Genomic DNA, 19,380 nt, shown 5'->3' on the forward strand with positions numbered 1-19,380 from the left:
AGACCCCGGAGCCACCACAGATAGAAACGCAGGCGGTCAAACACCTCCTGAGTCCAGATGCCTGAGTAATACCTTGTATTGCTTCTGTGATAAGAGATAATTTAGCCCCTGCCTGAAATAGCCCTGGGGAGAAGATCTCACCATTTCATGGCATGGCACGTCCATGTCCAGAAATTTTCTGTGATCTTTGTTTATAAGATTTTTCATGGGGGATATCTCATAAAATGGCTTCCTAAATTCTCCACATCTCTTTCTTTTTTAAAATGACTTCTCCTCAGTCATTTTCTATAAGGAGCATTAATCTAGCTCACCTCACAGTATCATTCTAGTTTGGATTAAGTTTCTGAGAATGTTTGCAAATTGGTTTTAACACAACCTTTTGATCCAGTGTCCTTGGTATGGGACACTTTTTCATTAGAATCCAGAACACCTGAGGTTCTAGAATGTGTCTAACCACTCTAATTTAGATTACCACAAATCAGATATGATTTGGACACAGCAAAAGGTTAGCTGTTTCATTTTCTCAGACACAGTCGAATAGTTTTACTTTCTTGCCAGTCTTATTACCAGGTAAGCTCTGAGAATTGCAATTTTAGCCACGATAAAATTGATTTACACAAACCTCAAGAAATTTTATTACATTACATCGAAATTTTATTACATGATTCCATTGAAATAGATACTTTATTTGGAATCCAGGTGTTTCCTTACTAACAAGTTCAATGACTAATTACAACGATGGGCAGTGTTGGGAGCATACACCTGTATTTCGCAGGGGGCATACCCCACTAGAGCATAACACATGCTAACAGAAAAAAGATAGATTCCACAATACACACTGTGGATTATCCTCCCCGTTCAGTCCTACACTGCATGTGCTCGTGTACTATAGTTCCCTTTCTGCCAAGAAAAGGTGAAGAAAATCTTGCACTTACACGGCAATGAGGATGTAAATATCTGACAAGGTTACCTTCCCAAGTATAAAAATAAGAAGAGACAATTCTTTCTTTTTCACATAATTGTTGTTTGTCACATACAGAGTGTTGGGTTGTACTTATTTGCTTTACAAAGTGGTCCAAATATTATCAGCAAGTGGCTAGGTGACCAGATGTTGTGAGGAATAAAAAGGGGGACATATTAGTCATGGTCAGCCATGCAAAACGCTGGTATCCTATATTTTTAGCCTCATGTTGTACAGCTGAGATCAGCTTACTGCCAAGCTGTGTACACAGAGGACATTTAAATTGGTAATAATAAAGTACTTAAAGATGTTCTGCAAAGGGTAACAACGCTCAGTCTTTTTCGAGAGTACTTTATTTTGACTATTTTAAAATTACCTAGGCATCTTCTACTTAAAACTAAAAAGATTCTGAATGAAGATTTCAACTTGTTTAATAAGAAAAGGAGTGGTGGAAATGGTAAGAACTAGCTGATACAGTGTGTGTTTAAGATCCTAGACTCTGAAGCTCGACTATCCATGTTCACGCGTTGGCTCTGCCATTTATTGGCTGTGTGATCTCAGGCAAGTTACTTAACTCCTCTGTGCTTCAGTTTCCATGTCTCTGAAATGGGGCTATCTCATGGAGTACTTATAGGGATTAAATGATACAAATATATGTGGAATATATAGAGCAGCACCTGATACATAGTAAGCATTTCTGTGTGTCCATTATTATTTTTAACCTAAAATGTAGCATGAAGAATATAAACTACATAAAAGAAAATATTTCCTAAAAAAGAGAATCAACAAGTTCAACAAAATCCATTTTACCAGTATTTATTGACTATCTCCCTGTGTGCCAAGGACTGATGCTAAGCCCAAGGGTAGAGCAGAGAATAAGACACGGGAAGTCCCTGCTGTCATACCACTTAGGGGAGCCACGTAGCAGATTCGCAGAGTTTAAAACAAAACAAAATAACTGTATTATGGAGAACACAAAGCGGGTAAGATGACCGAGAAAGAGGTGAAATATTCTATTTTGAAATTCTGTTTGAAGAAATACAACAAATTAAATGTACTATGTGTTCCTTATGTCTAATGTACATAAGGGGGAAATTATTCTGAATTCCAAATGAGCTTACAGGATGACAATTCTTAAGTTCATCTGCAACTTGAAATCACTAGAGTGACCACTTGCACCTGAGATAATCCAGATGAAATCCACAACCCACAGAAAAAGAAATTCAGGAACCTCTCGCCTAACTGAGGAAGCACAGACCTGTGGATCCTGAATTAAACCATTAACTCTTAATGGGACTTTAAGAAGCTACTGGAATGTCCTCCACTTAGAGATCACATGCTAAATGAGAGACAGCTTTAATATTTGCTCTCCAATTTTAATCTAAGTAAGCTGTCCTCACAAGATTGAAATTTGTTCTATTAGTAGTTGTGAATGGGATTAGGAAAAACAGCATCTTGTGACTAACGAATTTGTCCATCCATTTCAATTTCTGTGACATGGCAATGACTACCGACAGCGCATGAGTCCCCTGCTTGCAGTTTTCATCCAATATGCGATACCCAAGATAAAAACTATTTTTCCAGTACTTTCTACTACTTTGCTAACTATGTTTAAATATATTTTTAAATATTAATATATTTTAAGGTGCTAATTATAAGTGGTTAAATTTTTACATATATGATTATATAACAATTTAGGAAAACCACACCTCACTCTGAAGATGCGTAACTTCTCTTGCAAAGACACTATCGATTGTGGCTGGCATCTGCTTATAAAGAGAATTGGAGAGGTTCGCCTTAATGGTGCCTTTGTATTTTGCCTAGAGGCAGGGAAAAAGAAAAAAAAATTAATAAGCATTACTTTTTTTTTACTGTTAATATTGAAAGAAAATAAAAGGAAACTTGCTTCAGAAGCAGAATTATTTTAAAAATCTGAAGACCATTTAAACCTTAGATACTAGACTGAAGAACATATTCTAAAGAGAGGTAAATCTAATTTATCACAGAAAAATCTTTAAAAGGAGCCACTCAAGAAAATAATAATGACTTTTCTAATTTAACCTACGTATGTTTCTAAAAGTAAATCCGTTCGTATATATTGATGTTTGACCAGCAAAGAAACACCCAAGAAAGAAGGGACACTAAAGTTGTTCCAGAAAACACAGGTTGGTAGAATGTAGTGTCTAGAGCGTGAATGTAAAGGACAGCGTTCCTTCAAATCTTCAAATCTTTTTAAACTCCTTCTTCCACAACTGTGGTGGAAGTGAGAACCCTTTTTTGTTGTTTCTGTGTATTCCCACCTCCAATTTGCACTGTCTCGAAGTGATCCCCCAAATTCAGTACTAATAAATAGAAATGCTCCTTCACCATTTCTCTTGGAGAGATTAGGATCAAAGAACCACAAGAGATTGCCTACTTTTTTTTTTTATAGTTAACACCTTCAGGAAAAAGAGTCAATTAGGAATGACAAACATCATGTGAATCTTTGCACAGGAGAAGTAACAGCTAATGCAAACCAACCAAACCATGGTTTCCCACATTCTGATATTACAGAGCCAGATGTGAGCCTGGATTTATTGAGTATAGACCCTGTGTAAACCTTGAGTTCTCACAACTCTTTGGATGTGGGTACTCAAGAAGAGAAAATTTGCCAGTTTTCCTCAAAAGGTTTTCACGTCCCCGGAAGTAATCCTGAGAGTATCGTGTTGATCTGTTTCCAACATAACTTATGAGACACTAGAGGTCAGTCATTTACAATACAGTTTTATTCATCCTCTTTTCAAATTTCTCTCTCCTAAGTGATCTAGTCACAGACAACAGAAATGTCTCCTCCCAGATTCAAATCACTGTTAACATGGTGTGTATTAATGTAGCATAATCTGCAGTTTGAAACGCTCTCAGATAGAGGCTATGCTTTTTCAGCTGGAAAATGAACGTAGTGCTTTTCTCTGTTTCATAGTAAGTGTCTCTGTTGAACTGATCCTACTCAAAAATAGGTTAAATTGATCTAAAATTACTTACCGAAGATACCATGTTTCAGAGAATCAGCTGCTAAATTTTACTTATTTCCAAAATGATATTCAACAATTTTTATCTAATATACCCATAAGGAAATAAAATAATGGCATTTCTAAAACTATTTTTCTAGTACTTTCTACTTATCTAAGAAAATAGCTCTTTTCAAGAGTAATTCTATATAAATATGAAAGGATCAGAGTCGAAATATAGACATATATAATGAAATAGATCAACCAGAGAGTTAATTGACATTGTGCATAGGATTACATAATTATGCAGTGATTACCAACACTCGGTAGCACTCTCAAAAATATTATTCTCTAATTTTAATGTGCAGACTTTTATCTACATAAATAAAAAATGAAAATGCAAACCATTTCGCATGTTTTGATGCCTTACCTCAGAAATAAAAGCACCAATGTTTTTTACGTGGTTTAGCATGGGAGTGTCAGTCACAGATGTACACTTGTCCTTGGACTTTTTATATTCTTCTTTATAATGAATCTAAAAGAGAGAACAATTTACGGATGATGAGAAAGAAGAAAAACCATTTTAATGCCCCCTTTCTGAAGAGAAGAATTACTTGAGGAAGTCTGTTTTCTGAAGGAAATACTCAAATGAGGAATGATCTTTAAAACCAGCCAAATCAAGAAAAGGGACATCTAGCACAGAGCTGCAAAGGTGATGAGACATGGGGCGGGGTGGGGGCAAGCCTGGTCTTTAGATAAGTAAAAGTCCTGTTATCATCAAGGATCACAGGGGTGGGCGCACATGGACTATGGGTCCTGTCTGCCCAGCTAGCTGAACGTAATTATTCAACACTCTCATTTCATTTGACAAGTGTCCTAGTTTATTGTTACTTTCAAGCCATTGGCTGAACAGTTAAGCCTACAATCAAACAAAAACATAGCTGCTACCTCTAGGTTTAAGATAAGTAGTCATTGGGACAGATGAAACCAATTAAGAAGTAGAGGCAAAGATCAAACAAGTGAAATTACTGTTAGCATCATTACCTATGCATGCATGATTAGAGGAAGGAGCTCGAACAGTGGCCACAATGAACTTCCTTATATGAACTAACTCTGCTCAAATCAAACTTACCCAATTGAGGAGCATCCATAGGCCTCCTTATCTGCCTTCCCTCCCCCAACAAGAGCAAAACCTGCTCTGAAAGTTTGCCACATGGTGGAGGAGATCATTCCAGAACGCTATGGGTAGACAGATGCTCAAGAGAAAGCCCAGAGAGGCTGAGCTGAGCATGCTCATTCCTTCTCTCAAAGTCAGTAGTAAAAGGAGTCACTCTTTTCCCCTTGAGGAGAAGCCAGAATAGTTACTCTGGCGGGAGATCCTGTAGGAACACATGAGCTGAAGTCAGGAAACTATGGACAAGGCCCGAAAATGTCATCCCCTTCTCACGCTAATTGCCACCCAATCTGAAAACTGGTGAGGCAAAATTTATGACTAGTTGAGAGGATGAAGGCAATTTGCTAAAAATTATATCACCCTGTAATAAAGTCATGTTTATCTACCCAACACTGTAAATACGCTGAAAAAAGGGTTCCAGGTCAGATGATAAATTATATGGTCTCCCTAATTACAACCTAAAAGTGAAGTTTAGTTGACTCTGTACCTGGTTCTTAAAGGACATGACTAACGCGACGTTGCAACACTATTACACAGAGATTTTACCACAGGTAAATCAGACTTGAGAGGCATATTGCGACCTGAGGTATGACCAGACAGGAACATCTAAGCAAAGTTACTGCAAAATAACGTTTCTCATTGCTGTGACTCTTAGGTATTAGACGCCTACCACATTAAACATTTGCTTTATTCATGAAATCAACATTGGAACATATTTATCTTATCTGAGCACTAAATTACTTTTTTTTTCTTCTCAGAGATTAGCCATAATTTTAGGGCTCTGCAAATCACCCTCCTCAGTCACTAGTAATTAAACCGTTAATGGCAGTATGATAAATAGTAGGCTATTTTGATCATAAGGAGAAAAAAAAAAGTATCCCCGTTATATAATTAAGTGTGAGAGAAAATAACCTATCATTAGGCTTAAGTTTGGCTCATTATTTTTATCTTTCACCACTATCTTCTTCCCCCTCACAGTCACATTCTTGACTACAGCAGTATGTGCAATGGCCACCGGCCTCTGATAAGCTCTGACCTGAGCAGAACGTTCAGGACGAGAGCACAGGATAAGGGTGAAGTATTTACTTCCTTCACTGTGCGGGCAAATAGTACAGTCTTAAGTGGGGTCTCCAGTCCTTTCTCTGGTCTTTGTCCAAAAGGTATACACAAACACACACACACACACACACAGAGACACGTATTATTTGCTTATTGTAACTCCTGTTGTATTTCTTTCTTTTTTTTTTTTTAAGATTTTATTTATTTATCTGACAGAGTGAGAAACAGCAAGTAAGAGAACACAAGCAGGGGGAGTGGCAGAGGGAGAAGCAGGCTTTCCAAGGAGCAGGGAGCCCGATGCAGGACTCGATCTCAGGACCCTGAGATCATGACCTGAGCTGGAGGCAGATGCCTAATGACTGAGGCCCCAAGACACCCCTCCTATTGTATTTCTAATGAATTTTACAACATGACTGAGGATAAGCAAATGATCTTACATTTTTATGTAAAGAACGTCACATAGTGTTAGCTTTCCTCTACCAGGATAATAGAAAAAACAGACGGGTGGGAACTACACCGATGAGGGACACAACATCCTAGGTATAATAAAATCACTGAAGAGATGGCCACTTCCTAACACAGCCATGGCCCTGTCCACTGCATAGACTGCCTATGCGACCTCCTTCTTTCCAAATAACAGAACTCGAACGTATTTATGAGCGTAGCCAGACCCCTGCCCCAGCCCTAGAGGATGAGTTGCTCTAAGTCAGGCATGGTTTGCTCCTTCCCCTTGGCCAGTGACTGGTCTCCCCTGGTGCCCAGCGCTGGCCACAGGACATTTGGAGAAGTCTTCCCTGGGGTGTTCCTGGTATTGCTGGTGCAAAGGGAAAAACCTTGCTGGCACGGCCCTTTCACACCTTTGCTCTTCCACCTCCTCCATTCCCCAGTCACAGGGATGCAGCAGCCACGGGGTCACCACGAGGCAGTAAGTCACCATACCCAGGATGATAGAGCAGAAGGAAAGGAACCTGGGAGCCCAAGAACATCCACCATACCAAGACTGGACCCCTTACCTCCACACTCTATTATGTGAAAACAAGAAATCCCACCTATATGGTAAGCCTCTGTGCTAGGGTCTTCCTGTCACCTGTGGCCATCTGCCCTCATAACTCAGACGCTATCCAAGTTACTTTCTAATGGGGCAGGGGGAAGTGGGCAAGGTTGATGACTTACTAGTCAGTAAGATACCCCAAATATTGACCTTCTGCTCTGACCGCACCCATTAATCCCACCGTGTCTCAACTACAATTAGAGGTAAATCAGTTCAGTGAGGCTTTCTCTTCTTAGCCCAGGCTTTCTTTCACTGGGTGTGACCCCAAGTAATGGCTGAACTTGGATGACAGATATAAAAATGTCTGAGAATATTTCCTTTAACAGGCACTCCTTTTTTTTAAAAAAAAGATTTTATTTATTTATTTGAGGGAGAAAGATAAATAAAGAGAGAGAAAGACTTGATCAGGGGAAGGGGCAGAGGGAAGGGAGACAAGCAGATGACCCACTGAGTGGGGAGCCCAACACGGGGCTTAATTTCAGGACCCTGAGATCATGACATGAGCCAAAATCAGATATTTAACCGAATGAGCCAGACAGGCACCCCTCCTTTTACAGGCACTCTTAACTGAAAGTATCAAGAAAGTCTCCTCTGAAGTGGAGCCATGTTGGTTCAACGCATCCAACCCTGGAAGAAAGAACCACAGCCCCGTCACTACCTGGTAACAGGGTGGGGGACACTCAGAGCCAAGGCGGCCATCGCATTAAGAATGCCATGGGATGCCATCCCAAGAATGCCATGCCATTCTCTAAACAAAATCAGAGCTCTCTCTGGAGGAACAGCCACAGAATCCCAATGCCTTTAGCCCTGGGAGGATTTACCCACAACAAACAATGTTCATTTGCCTGGAAAATGTCTTTCTGCTGCCACGCAATTGAATACCCTCCAAAGGGCTGAACCAAAACACTGCATCACAGGCTTCAGGCAGATGGGGCCAAACTCATTCCGCAGAAACCCTGGATGCCTAATTTACAAGAAACATACAAAAATATCCCCCTTAACCTATTACATCCTATGGCCACCTGACAAAAGGATACTAGATTCCTGACTCCAATGTCTCTATAGAGCTCATAGGTTTGACTTACTCAAGAAATTCAGTAGGTAGCCAATAGTTGCAGAAAGAGAGAGAGAGTATCTGGGAAAATAAAAAGCATTATGTGGTTAACAGAAAAGTAAAAGAGGTGGCTTCAAAGGATCGGGAAGTGAGTTATACAAAGGGAAACCAGGTAGAGCAAAAAAAAAACAAAAACAAAAACAAAAAAACACCCAGAAAAATGCCTCCCACTGATTCCCCCAAAGGGAAGCCACCTGACCCGAAAAACACCCATATCTTTCTAGGGAAAACTGTGAGTTCCTGGGCTTATCTCTAGACCGGTCCTCTGTAACACTGATGCCACAGAACACAGTACTCTATGAGGAGAGCCCGGCACCCAGCAGGAGAGGGACGACGCAATGATGGCCACAGTCTGGGGGTCGTGAGGACCTCGTTTCAGATCCCAGGTGTGTGGCTCCCTAGCTGTGTGATCCGGTGAACAGAATGTGAGGCCGCTTCTCATGGCTTCGAGATGAAGACCCGTGCAGCCCGGACAAACAAGACCCCAGCTTCATCGGGTGACGCGGGCTGCAAACAGATTGCCTCCAAACAGAGAAAAAGGCTCCGGTAAACACACAGGTGTCCCTCTGGGATACAAGGATCAGAAAACAAACGAAAAGACCTGAAGGTCTGTCTTTAAGTTTGAGACCCAGGGAAAAGCCCGTGTGCTGAATGAAATGTGGACACTGACCGAGGGCACCATCAGAAGCAGGAAAGGGCCGCGACAGGGGCTCCCATCTAATCCCCCGACCATTCGTCCACTTCTGTCTGTTTTTGCTCCATGACTGACACAACTCAAACACACATTTAGACAATGACCTAGTGATGCAGGCAACATAATAGACATGAGACCCTCCCATGTAAGTTCATCGGCTCCATATAGGACACAGATGACGCGAACTGTGGATAAAGCAGTTAGTACTTAATAAATACCTTTTCCACCAAACTTCGAAAAACTAGAAATTCTTTTGGATCCAATACATAAAGTTCTTCCAGAACATATAAATTAAAATTTGTTTGTAAAACGATAGCACAAACTCCTCTTTTTAGTTTTGTTTTAGAGACAAAAGTAGTACTTGCTCCGACTCTTTGCAGGTAAATACACAAATTCCAAAAATTAAAAAAAAGAACAGTATTTTTAAAAGTATGAAAATCTATTTTGAAACAGAAGATGAACATGTACACAGATATATATATATCAGGCCACAGGCTGTGATCTAAATATTCAAGTCGTACAGACATTCTGCCATGTAGCATAAATCTGTAATAAACAGAAATCACTCCCACATATTAGATTTCTCCTACCTCAGAGAGGAATAACATGGATTTGGCTTTTGCTAAATAGTAAAGGCCATGCCCCTCACCACGAGGCTGGTTCTGCAGTCACTGAAAAATGATCTTATCCGAAACAACTCCAACAAAATCACCTACTCACTGAAGTTGCCCCTTGAGTTCCGATGGTTTATATAATATACTTAGCTCATCCCCATCACCATTTAATAAAAAACATAACCACCTAGAAGAGGTACTATTTCCAGAGTTAGGAAACTTCAGGTTTTAAATGGTAGCATTCCCATTACCAATATTAGTGTAATCAATAACAGTAAAGGTAACCTGTGCAGGGAAATCTACGGTTAAGAGCAAACACAGCAGAATGGCTGAGGCGGAGAGGGCTTTGTGCTCAGTCCTTTTCCCCACTGCTCAACTGTGTGACCCTGGCAAGATAACTTCTCTGAGCCTTTGTTTCTTCACCTCTAAAATGAGAGAAACAGTGGAGTCCACCTCAGAAGCTCCAAAGCCTGGCACAGAGTCCTCGAGAAATCTTAACTTGGCTGATGTCTTGTGGTGGTCATCATTCCATCACTATTAAGAGTTTACAAAGGGGGAGCCTGGGTGGCTCAGTCGTTAAGCATCTGCCTTCGGCTCAGACCATGATCCCAGGGTCCTGGGATCACATCCCGCATTGGGCTCCCTGCTTGGCAGGACGCCTGCTTCTCCCTCTCCTACTCCCTCTGCTTGTGTTCCCTCTCTCGCTGTGTCTCTCTCTGTCAAATAAATAAATAAAATCTTAAAAAAAAAAAAAAAAGAGTTTACAAAGAACTTTCTCATGCAGTAGCTTAGTACTCCCAGGTAAGAGCACAAAGAAATACTCCATTTAAAATTCTATTACATTACATGTCAAATATATGGAAAGAGTAGGATTCCCACCATCCTCTGGCTCTTTCCGACAAGCCCACAAGGAGACAGTCATATATAAAATGTGACTGGATGGATATAAAAGTAATTTTCTGATGTAGCAGTTAATAACTGCCAGCATCCCTTGAGTGCTCACCGTGTTCCGGACAGTTCACTAAACATTCCAGATGTATTACCATTACTTCTAGAAACTGGAATAGATGTTGCCCTTGAGGAAGTGAGCCCAGTCCTATTACATAACCTGCCCCAACCTTACTGTTAAATTGATGCAGGCAGGTTGACTTCAGCGAACATGCCAATGTACTACGCCACTCCCCCAGATTGACCTCCTTTGAAAACAAACATGTGTTGGGGCGCCTGGGTGGCTCAGTGGGTTAGAGCCTCTGCCTTCAGCTCCGGTCATGATCCCAGGGTCCTGGGATGGAGTCCCGCATGGGGCTTTCTGCTCAGCAGGGGGCCTGCTTCCTCCTCTCTCTCTGCCTGCCTCTCTGCCTACCTGTGATCTCTGTCAAATAAATATATAAAATGTTTTTTTTTTAAAAAGAAAGAAAACAAAACAAACATGTGCAAAATATTCTGATCACTTTGCTCATTAACTACAACAGAAATGGCTAGTATGATGCTTGCTTCTCTAGAGACCCAGGCCCTACTCACTTTTCACGGGTCATCTCCCCCCCACACACAGGGTTCTTACCATGCAGTTCAGTAACTCAAGAACCCCAAACTGTAAATGCATTTTATGTAAATATGTATTTTTTTCCCTGGTTTCAGGAACTACTGCATTCATCGGAGTCCTCAAAAAATCCCCGAACTGTTTTTTAAAAAACCATCCGTTTAGACAGAGATCCTCCTGACACAAATTCCACCCCCATTCAAAGTCTAAAAGGCTTTGCAGTTCACACATGGAACATGTTCCGAAATTTCAATGCTTTATGGTTTCATGCCCGAGTGACAATGAAATTCATAAGGGACACCGCTCTGGACTGAGAACACAGGGACCTGTTCCTACAGATACTCTCTGTATAGGTCACCTTGAGGAAATCAATGGAAATTTCGGGACTTAGTTCCATGATCTGGAAAATAATTGTGTTTTAACAATGATTGTAGGGTTTTCTCCCCAACTCGATGATCTGATGGCATAATAGTGCCACACACACATAATGAAAAAAAAAAATCACTGAAGTCACTTACATCACTAATGAGCTTGGTGCATTTTCTGGCCAATTCCATCCTTAGGTCTTCAATAACAGGCTTGAAGAACACCTGTGCAGAAAAACAAAGGAAGGAAACATTTTTTCTAATGATCGGCTTAGAGGAACAAGTAGCCTTCTTTAGCAGGTGTGTTCCCACTTACCGTGTCGTCTTCATCTTCCTCTCCCTCTGTTTTTCCCTCTTCTGCTTCATCTTTTACATCCTCAAATACAAGGACCCTCATTTTTACTCTGTGTATAGAGGGTTTTTTTTTCTTCTTTCTCTCTTTCTTTTTTCTTTTCTTCTTTTTTTTTTAATTCACGAGGACACCCCCTTTCTCTGTACTATAGCACCCCTGAGCTCTTGGGAGTCTCTGGTGTTCTGGCAGAAATGACCTTGCCCAGGCCTCATCCCTATTTAGCTCACACTTCACGCTCTTATCATGACTGCGTGTGAGTGGATGGATGGAATTGTGGAGGTCAGCCAGGACTAGCCTCCCAAGTGGAAATACCAGTCCAACAGGCAAAATTCAATTCTGTGACCTTTTAAAGTCAACATTCTCTAATCTGGGTAAGCAATCCAAAAGAGACCATTTATTTATATTTCACTAATTTAATTCATTCACAAAATAGTTTGAAAAAGACTTAAAGATTGTGGGAAAACAACTCCACAATGTAACACTCAAGATAGCACGTCCAAAGCCTGTTATCTCAAAGATTTCCCAGCTCCCTCTAAATAAAGCTTTTGCTGGAACGTCAGACATCTCTCAGATTTGGTATAGTGAATCTGGATCATTCAAACCTGTCTTGTTAATCTGGGTTAAATTTTTTATGACACAAAAACATACTTCTCACATTCTAAAAGATACTAACTTTAATTAGCTGATTAAAGGCTAGTAATTTATTATGAAAAGCCCTTTGAACCACCTTAAAGAATCTATTCTGAGTTAATTATGATCATTACTCTTATATTACTATTGCATTATTTTAATTGTAAACATCATTAAATACGAGAAGTTGCAGTTAACATAGGTTGATATATCATTTAAGAATTCTAGAAACATCACTGTTTCAAAAAAATAATAATGATGCTCTTCCATTCTTCCCATTGTATCAATTTTTATAAATTCACTAGTCTTTATATTACAAAATATTCACTATTTATGTATTCCTCAATGTGTACTACACGCCTGGAAAATTTTGGAAAAATAAATTATAACACTATTTATAATGGAGTATGTGTTATCGATTATATAATTAAAAGTATATTTCTCCAAAAAAAGCCTTATTGTCAGTTTAGGCAATAACAACTCATAATTTATCAGTTTGGTTATTCAAACCCAGGGTAAATTAACTTGTTGGACATAAAAAAATCCCCCATAGTGAATAATGAAACTAAATATAAAATATAAATTTATTCCAAATACATTAAGTAGCCAAGAATCATGCTATTTTCTCTTTATGTCGTATCTAGTTTTATCTAATTGCTTTGGCCTTAGCTAAACTAAAAATTCTGACAAGAAAAATATTCTAAACAGTCATTAAGCATAGCTTATTCTTCAGATTGTTTTTCCATGAGGCCAAAGTTCCACAGAATACTCTAGAGGGGGAAGGGGGTTTCGTAAGCAAATGTGTTTGGAAAAACCTGTATGTTCATCTCTACCCCTGTCACTTAGAGATCCACATGGCATAATGACAAGTTGGAAGCTCCAAGAAGACCCACAATCAAGGAAACTGGTTAGGTTTTCTTAATCCAGTATTTCTGAAACATGAAATCCTATTCATCTAATCTAATCTACCTACTTACCTACATATCATTTTTTTTAAATGATTCCCCATGCTCCAGAAAATTAGTGTTCTTCTGTGAAGTACTACGTAAGGGAAGCATTATCCTATTCCAGGAAAAAAAAAAAAAAAAGGTTGTATTCTAGAATAGTCTTTTCATGAAATGATTTTTGGTATAGGCTAACTTAATGGCATCACATATCCTGCTCACTAGCAAAATGCCAAAAAGAAGTCCCCCAGGGTGCTGAATTTGGAAACCTTCACTTTTAAAATAACAACTATGTTATTTTAAACATAGCTATGTAGAGAATTCTACAGGGAATTTCTCCACACATTATATTTGTTCCATAAGGGAGCAGAATGTGTGAACTCTGTTTCCCTCAAGCCTTCTGCCAAAAGACTGTTCTAATATTCTATAGAAGATCTATTACATTATCTTTATTTGGAAAAGGGGAAGAACAGTTTCTATAAGCTTTTCTAGAAAACTTCTAGAAGCATGGGGAGAAAATTTCACCAGAGCTAGTTGAGATGACTTGTGCGGCTCGCGGTGACATCTAATCCTCGTGGGGAATTACCTGCAGTGGACTTCAGTGGCTGCTTTTTCTCATTTCCCATCATGTAATACGTCCTTATTGACTCTCCACTGTGCTGGAAGAAAATAATCTGTTGAGATTATGCACAGAAGTTCTGAAAGCAAAACCAAACACCATATGCACTGTAAACACACATTTTCCATTTGTGGATTTTAGAGTCAGAATTTTAAAGCCAGAGGGATCCTTAAGAAATTAATTTTACTAAAAGCCCTCTCTTTTACAGGACAAAATTAAGACCAAGAGAAGTCAATTTTTTGTCTCATCCACAAATTTACTCAATGGAATACCAGGACCAAAACTTAACCCGAGCTTTATGTTCATTCATCGAAATAAGTGTTACTATGTCAGGCACTGTGCTTGGTGCTGGGGACGTGATGGTGAATAAAGCATACTCCTGCTAAGATAAAGCAGGAAATTTGAAAAACAAAAAATAAAAACATCATTCAAGACCTGCTGGATGAACTCTTCAATGGCCTGTCTGGCAAGCTACATACATTATTTCTTCTGACTGAATGTATCTTTTTTTCCCCTCTCACCTGTTAGTATGATACAAAAGTCATGTAAAGTTTTCTTTAAAACATTTTAAGCCTTGCACTTTATCACAGCAAATCGCTCTTGTCAGTAGCTCCCAGATGCAACTTGGGGAATAAGAAGAAAGTTCTTCGTGGATAGCTATCATGTTTCAAAATTCCCTCTTTTCCTCTTTATTTTTTAAACCAAGTTAAATGTTGTGTTTTAATATATATTTGCACCCTGGAGCACCCCCCATAAGGGAATATCTGTATAACTGCTATCCCTTTTGCTTATTGTGTTCTTTGTGTATGTTGTCTACCTCTTACTTTAGTACTCGACCCCATGCCCTGATACAGAATGAGACCAATGTGGGGATCACATTATTTATGGCAAGACCTGCTACTTCCAGCTATAGCTCTCCCACATCCTCTAGGGCACATTCTTTACCCTCTCCACCCTTTCTCCACCCTAAGTCTCCATAGTTAAAGAAAAAAACCAAATTGCCAGAAGTTATTAAAAGCAAAGCACTTAAAAAATAGCAAAGCTTCTTACAAACACAAGATTTGTCAACTATCCAACAAAGGTACACAGTTCCAGGAAAAGCACCTGATAATGAAAGGGTTTTCTCAGGTCAAAAGGTAAGACTCTACAACATCAACATACTTGAAAAGGCCAGAAGAGCCCCATAGCCTAACAGCCTAAAGATAAGGGCTCTGTTGCATATGACAATACAGAAGTCTTTTTTTTTTTTTTAAGATTTTATTTATTTGAGAAAGAGAGAGAGAGTGCACACAGCAGAGAGAGAGGGAGAAGGACAGTTTCCACTGAGTGGGGAGCCTGATGCAGAGCTCGATTCCAGAACTCTGGGATCATGACCTGAGTTGAAGGCAGATGCTTAACCAAATGAGCCACCCAGGTGTCCCCAGAAGTCTTTAATTTGTTTAGAGTTTGATGTTTTTGTGTAAGCAAATATATTTCCATAGCAACTGCCAAGTCATAGGGGTAATTCAGGTATTGGGACAGAGCCCCTGGCCAAGGAAACTCCTATGTACCATCAGCACCGGTTTGCAGTGCCCCACTGTCTGCAGTGTTCCCCTGTCTGTAGTGTTCCCCTGTCTGCAGTGCTCCCTTGCCTGCAGCGCTTCCCTGTCTTCAATGCTCCCTTGTCTGCAGAGCTCCCCTGTATGCAGTGCTCCCCTGTCTGCAGCGGTCCCTTGTCTGCAGAGCTCCTGTCTGCAATGCTCCCCTGTCTTCAGTGCTCCCTGTCTGCAGTGTTCCCTTATCTGCGGTGCTCCCCTGTCTTCAATGCTCCCTTGTCTGCAGTGCCCCCCTGTCTTCAATGCTCCCTATTCTGCAGAGCTCCCCTGTCTGCAGCGGTCCCTTGTCTGCAGAGCTCCTGGCTGCAATGCTCTTAAGGTCACGTGCAGTAAGAATTGCCCAGATTGTGACCAACATTTCACACTTATTTCACTTTTCCCCCTTTTCTTGATCGTGATAGAACATGTACTTGTTGCCAACATGGCGATGAGAGCCTTGCAAATGAAAATCCCTAATAATTAAAATAGATGGAGATTCAGTTCTGAGTTGAGGAAAACTTCCAGGGATAAACTGAAATTTTCCACTTTAAAAATTAATTCAACATTTCTTACTGCAAAATATTCCCCCTGAATGTTTCGGTGAGAGACAAATTAGCTCATCTGACTTGTTTGCCTGTCTTGGCAGTCTTTCATAGACTTGTTTTCAGTTGCCTGGGTTCTTTACATTTCTTTTTCTTTCTTTCTTTCTTTCTTTTTATTATTATTATTTTTTTTATTTTAATGACTATCTCCCAGAAGGTTCTTGCTTCTCAGCTGAACTCCTGGTCATTTTACTTTTGCCTCACATAGTTCCTCGTGGTTTGGCAACTGTCCAAAAGAGAACTTTACTAGTAGATGAGGGGATGAAATTGTTTCTTGAAACCAGAAATGTAAGCTCTCTTGGGCAATTTGTCTTCTTTATAAAAGATGAGAGCTCCGCTTAATATTAGCCCAGTCTATTTTTACAGTTTACATTCATTAAGCCCATCTTCTCCTTTTGAATGGCCATTTCATTACTGTTTGTTAATTAGAAATCAAAAGAATACAAAGCAACCTGAATAACTGTCACCAGTACTAATTATGCCATTAAAATAAGATTGAATAGAATGTGTTTTTTAAAATTCATATTCCTGTTTTCACATGTAGAGATCCTATTCACAAATGAGAGCCATGCATCTAAACTGGTGTTGGAGGAGAAGAACAAGAAACTGCACATTGTTTTTGGCAAAATTTCCGGGTCGGGTGTGGCTGGGATGCCAAAATCAAAAGTATGTTCCAGATGTACTGACCGGGGCGTTCTCATTCAGAGTCTACATTAACATAAGCATCCAGCAAACTGAAGGACTTTGATTTAATTCTCTGCTTACTTGAGACAGTAGTTCAGTATGAACAACAGTGAAGTTCATACAGTCGCTTTCACAAGCCTTCCCACTGAGGGAAGCCAAAGTTCTGGGTGGCCTCTGTAAGCCTTATAACCAGAACCAAAGGGTCAGGCACAATCAAACAGCTTGGCTATCCCAGAAAGTATTCCTTTCCTAGAATTTTGTGTGAGATGTGTCAGGAAGAATTGTGAAAGACTTTGAAACTGGCAAAAAAAAAAAAGCCTCCTGTATTATCTAGCGTTACCTCTGGCTAATTTGGCCTTTTGCTGTCTTTGAACTGCTTCACAAGACCATAAAATGTTAAAAAACTGATAACAATGCTAATGATGCTTTATCCATACAAATGCAAATTAATTGTGTCCTGGGGAAAAGCAATTGATTACTGGTCCTATCAATAGAGCCTTTGGCTTTATTTCCTAAATTCATTTCAGCAATTCCTTATTACTTATTCACGCCTGTGCTTCAATTCACCTATGAACCAATCTTAACGTCTTATTGGTGCCCTCATTCATTAATGAGTTAAAATCTTTTTTTTTTTAAAGATTTTTATTTATTTGACAGAGAGATAGAGAGATCACATGTAGGCAGAGAGACAGGCACAGAGAGAGGGGAAGCAGGCTCCCCGCGAAACAGACAGCCTGATGTGGAACTCAATCCAGGACCCTGAGATCATGACCTGAGCTGAAGGCAGAGGCTTAACTCACTGAGCCACCCAGGCGCCCCAATGAGTTAAAATCTTTTAGTGTGTTTGTTTTATGTTACACGAGAATCATGATTTCACCATTTAAAAAAATCCTTTAATAGATGCAAACGATTTAATTATCCTCATTGCTTTCTTCGACATTTGGCAAAGGTAGAAAGGGAAAAGTTATCACCGGACAAAGTGCTCGGCTCTCAGCTGTGAAACATAATTGTAAAAATCTTTGGTGTTCGTTGAATTTAGCTTTTTGTTTTGTTTTGTCCTCAGGTCTGATCTCGCTTGACTATTGGCAAAGGCCACATGTGTGCTTGTATATGTGTACATTCATGCACAACACACACACACACACACACACACACACACCCATACACATGCGCGGGAGCAGATTTAATTCACCACAGCTGCCAGTTCCCTCTTGAAAAGCATACAAGGCCTCAATAAATGCAAAGACTTAATTACTTCTCACATCTGGAAAAACTTGAATATGAGAGTGGATTTATTGAAGAAGCTCTTTGCTTGGCTGTCAACACCGTATCGAGAGCCAGAGAGAGCGCGTGGGCTTGATCACGGCTGGCAATTCTTTAACTCTTCAGAGATAGATGTTCTACCAATTAATTCATAGCATGTCCTAAGCAGGGACAAGATTTATGAATTTTAGGAAAACACCAGGAAGTAAATGATTTTCTAGTCATTTAGGGAGAAAAGCCATTTTTGTCATGTTTTCAGGGGGAAAAAAATCATATACTGTTTTAAAATGTGGAAATAATGAGGAAATCCTTAAATTCTGGAAATGAAGGGAAGGCTTTGGGGTTGTGGAGCACATGAAAACAAACAGCCATTAGAACAATAATTTACATAAATACATGCAAAGCTAGACGATTCTGCTCTTTTTTGGAAACAGTGTAATAATGCTCCTAAAAGGGAAGCAGGGAGTTACATGAGCTCCTAACAAGAAGATTTAGTAGGAACCAAGCAATGGGCAGATCTCCCCCTAGAGAGGATATTTGAGCCAGAATTAGACAAAGTGATGGGGTTTAGGGAAGGCATCCAAAGCATTTGCAAAGACCCAGAGACAAGAGTTGGAACTAAAAGTTCAATGTCATTGGAGAACACAATGGAGGGAGAAGAGGGCAGCAGAGCAGCAAGGAGAGAGGCAAAGGGGTCCTCCGGGGATAGACTGATGAAGTAAATGGGTGGAAATCACTTATCCTAACACAAAAAGCTTAAGCCCGTTTGAACTGCGAATCCTTTACAAACAGCACAGTTCCTGGTCAATTAACTGCAGAAATAGCACCTTTACACCTCCTCTATTCCCTTCATAAGCCTTGAATTTAATTTCTACCCCTTCATTTCACCATTAGCCTATTTAAATACTGTGTATCTGGAATTTATGAAAATTCATAGTGGAGAAATTACTCCCAGGTTTGTTGGTTTAATGAAGGGAAATACATGTGTGTTGTATATACCCCCAAATAAATAGAATTGATGTTAAATGTGTTTAAAATATAAATTTCACACTTCCACATTTCTACAATTACAGGTTTATTATTGGAATGCACCTATTTTTTTCTACTCTTTCCTGAATAAGTGGTATCAATGCTTTCAACAGAAACCTTAAAG

General features: G+C 39.7%; 1 protein-coding gene across 11 annotated transcripts in view; it reads right to left on the reverse strand.

Moving 5' to 3' along the window:
- Positions 1–19,380, reverse strand: part of NEBL (nebulette) — a 357,048-nt gene that overhangs the window by 101,420 nt on the left and 236,248 nt on the right. For 2 of the 11 annotated variants that reach the window (XM_044228976.1, XM_044228980.1), the window contains exons 1-4: positions 11,876–12,430; positions 11,713–11,784; positions 4,379–4,483; positions 2,671–2,781 (exon numbers count right to left, since the gene is read on the reverse strand). The exons of 1 other annotated variant lie outside the window; for it this stretch is intronic. In XM_044228976.1, the coding sequence (XP_044084911.1) occupies positions 2,671–2,781; positions 4,379–4,483; positions 11,713–11,784; positions 11,876–11,956 (369 nt within the window). In that variant the 5' untranslated portion in view covers positions 11,957–12,430. Of the gene's footprint in view, positions 1–2,670; positions 2,782–4,378; positions 4,484–11,712; positions 11,785–11,875; positions 12,444–19,380 lie in introns of those variants that run through there. 8 more of the 11 variants (XM_044228977.1, XM_044228974.1, XM_044228979.1 and 5 more) reach the window with 5 other exon arrangements.

This window comes from Neovison vison, chromosome 12, assembly GCF_020171115.1.
Source record: "Neovison vison isolate M4711 chromosome 12, ASM_NN_V1, whole genome shotgun sequence".
NCBI classification, from domain to species: domain Eukaryota; kingdom Metazoa; phylum Chordata; class Mammalia; order Carnivora; family Mustelidae; genus Neogale; species Neogale vison.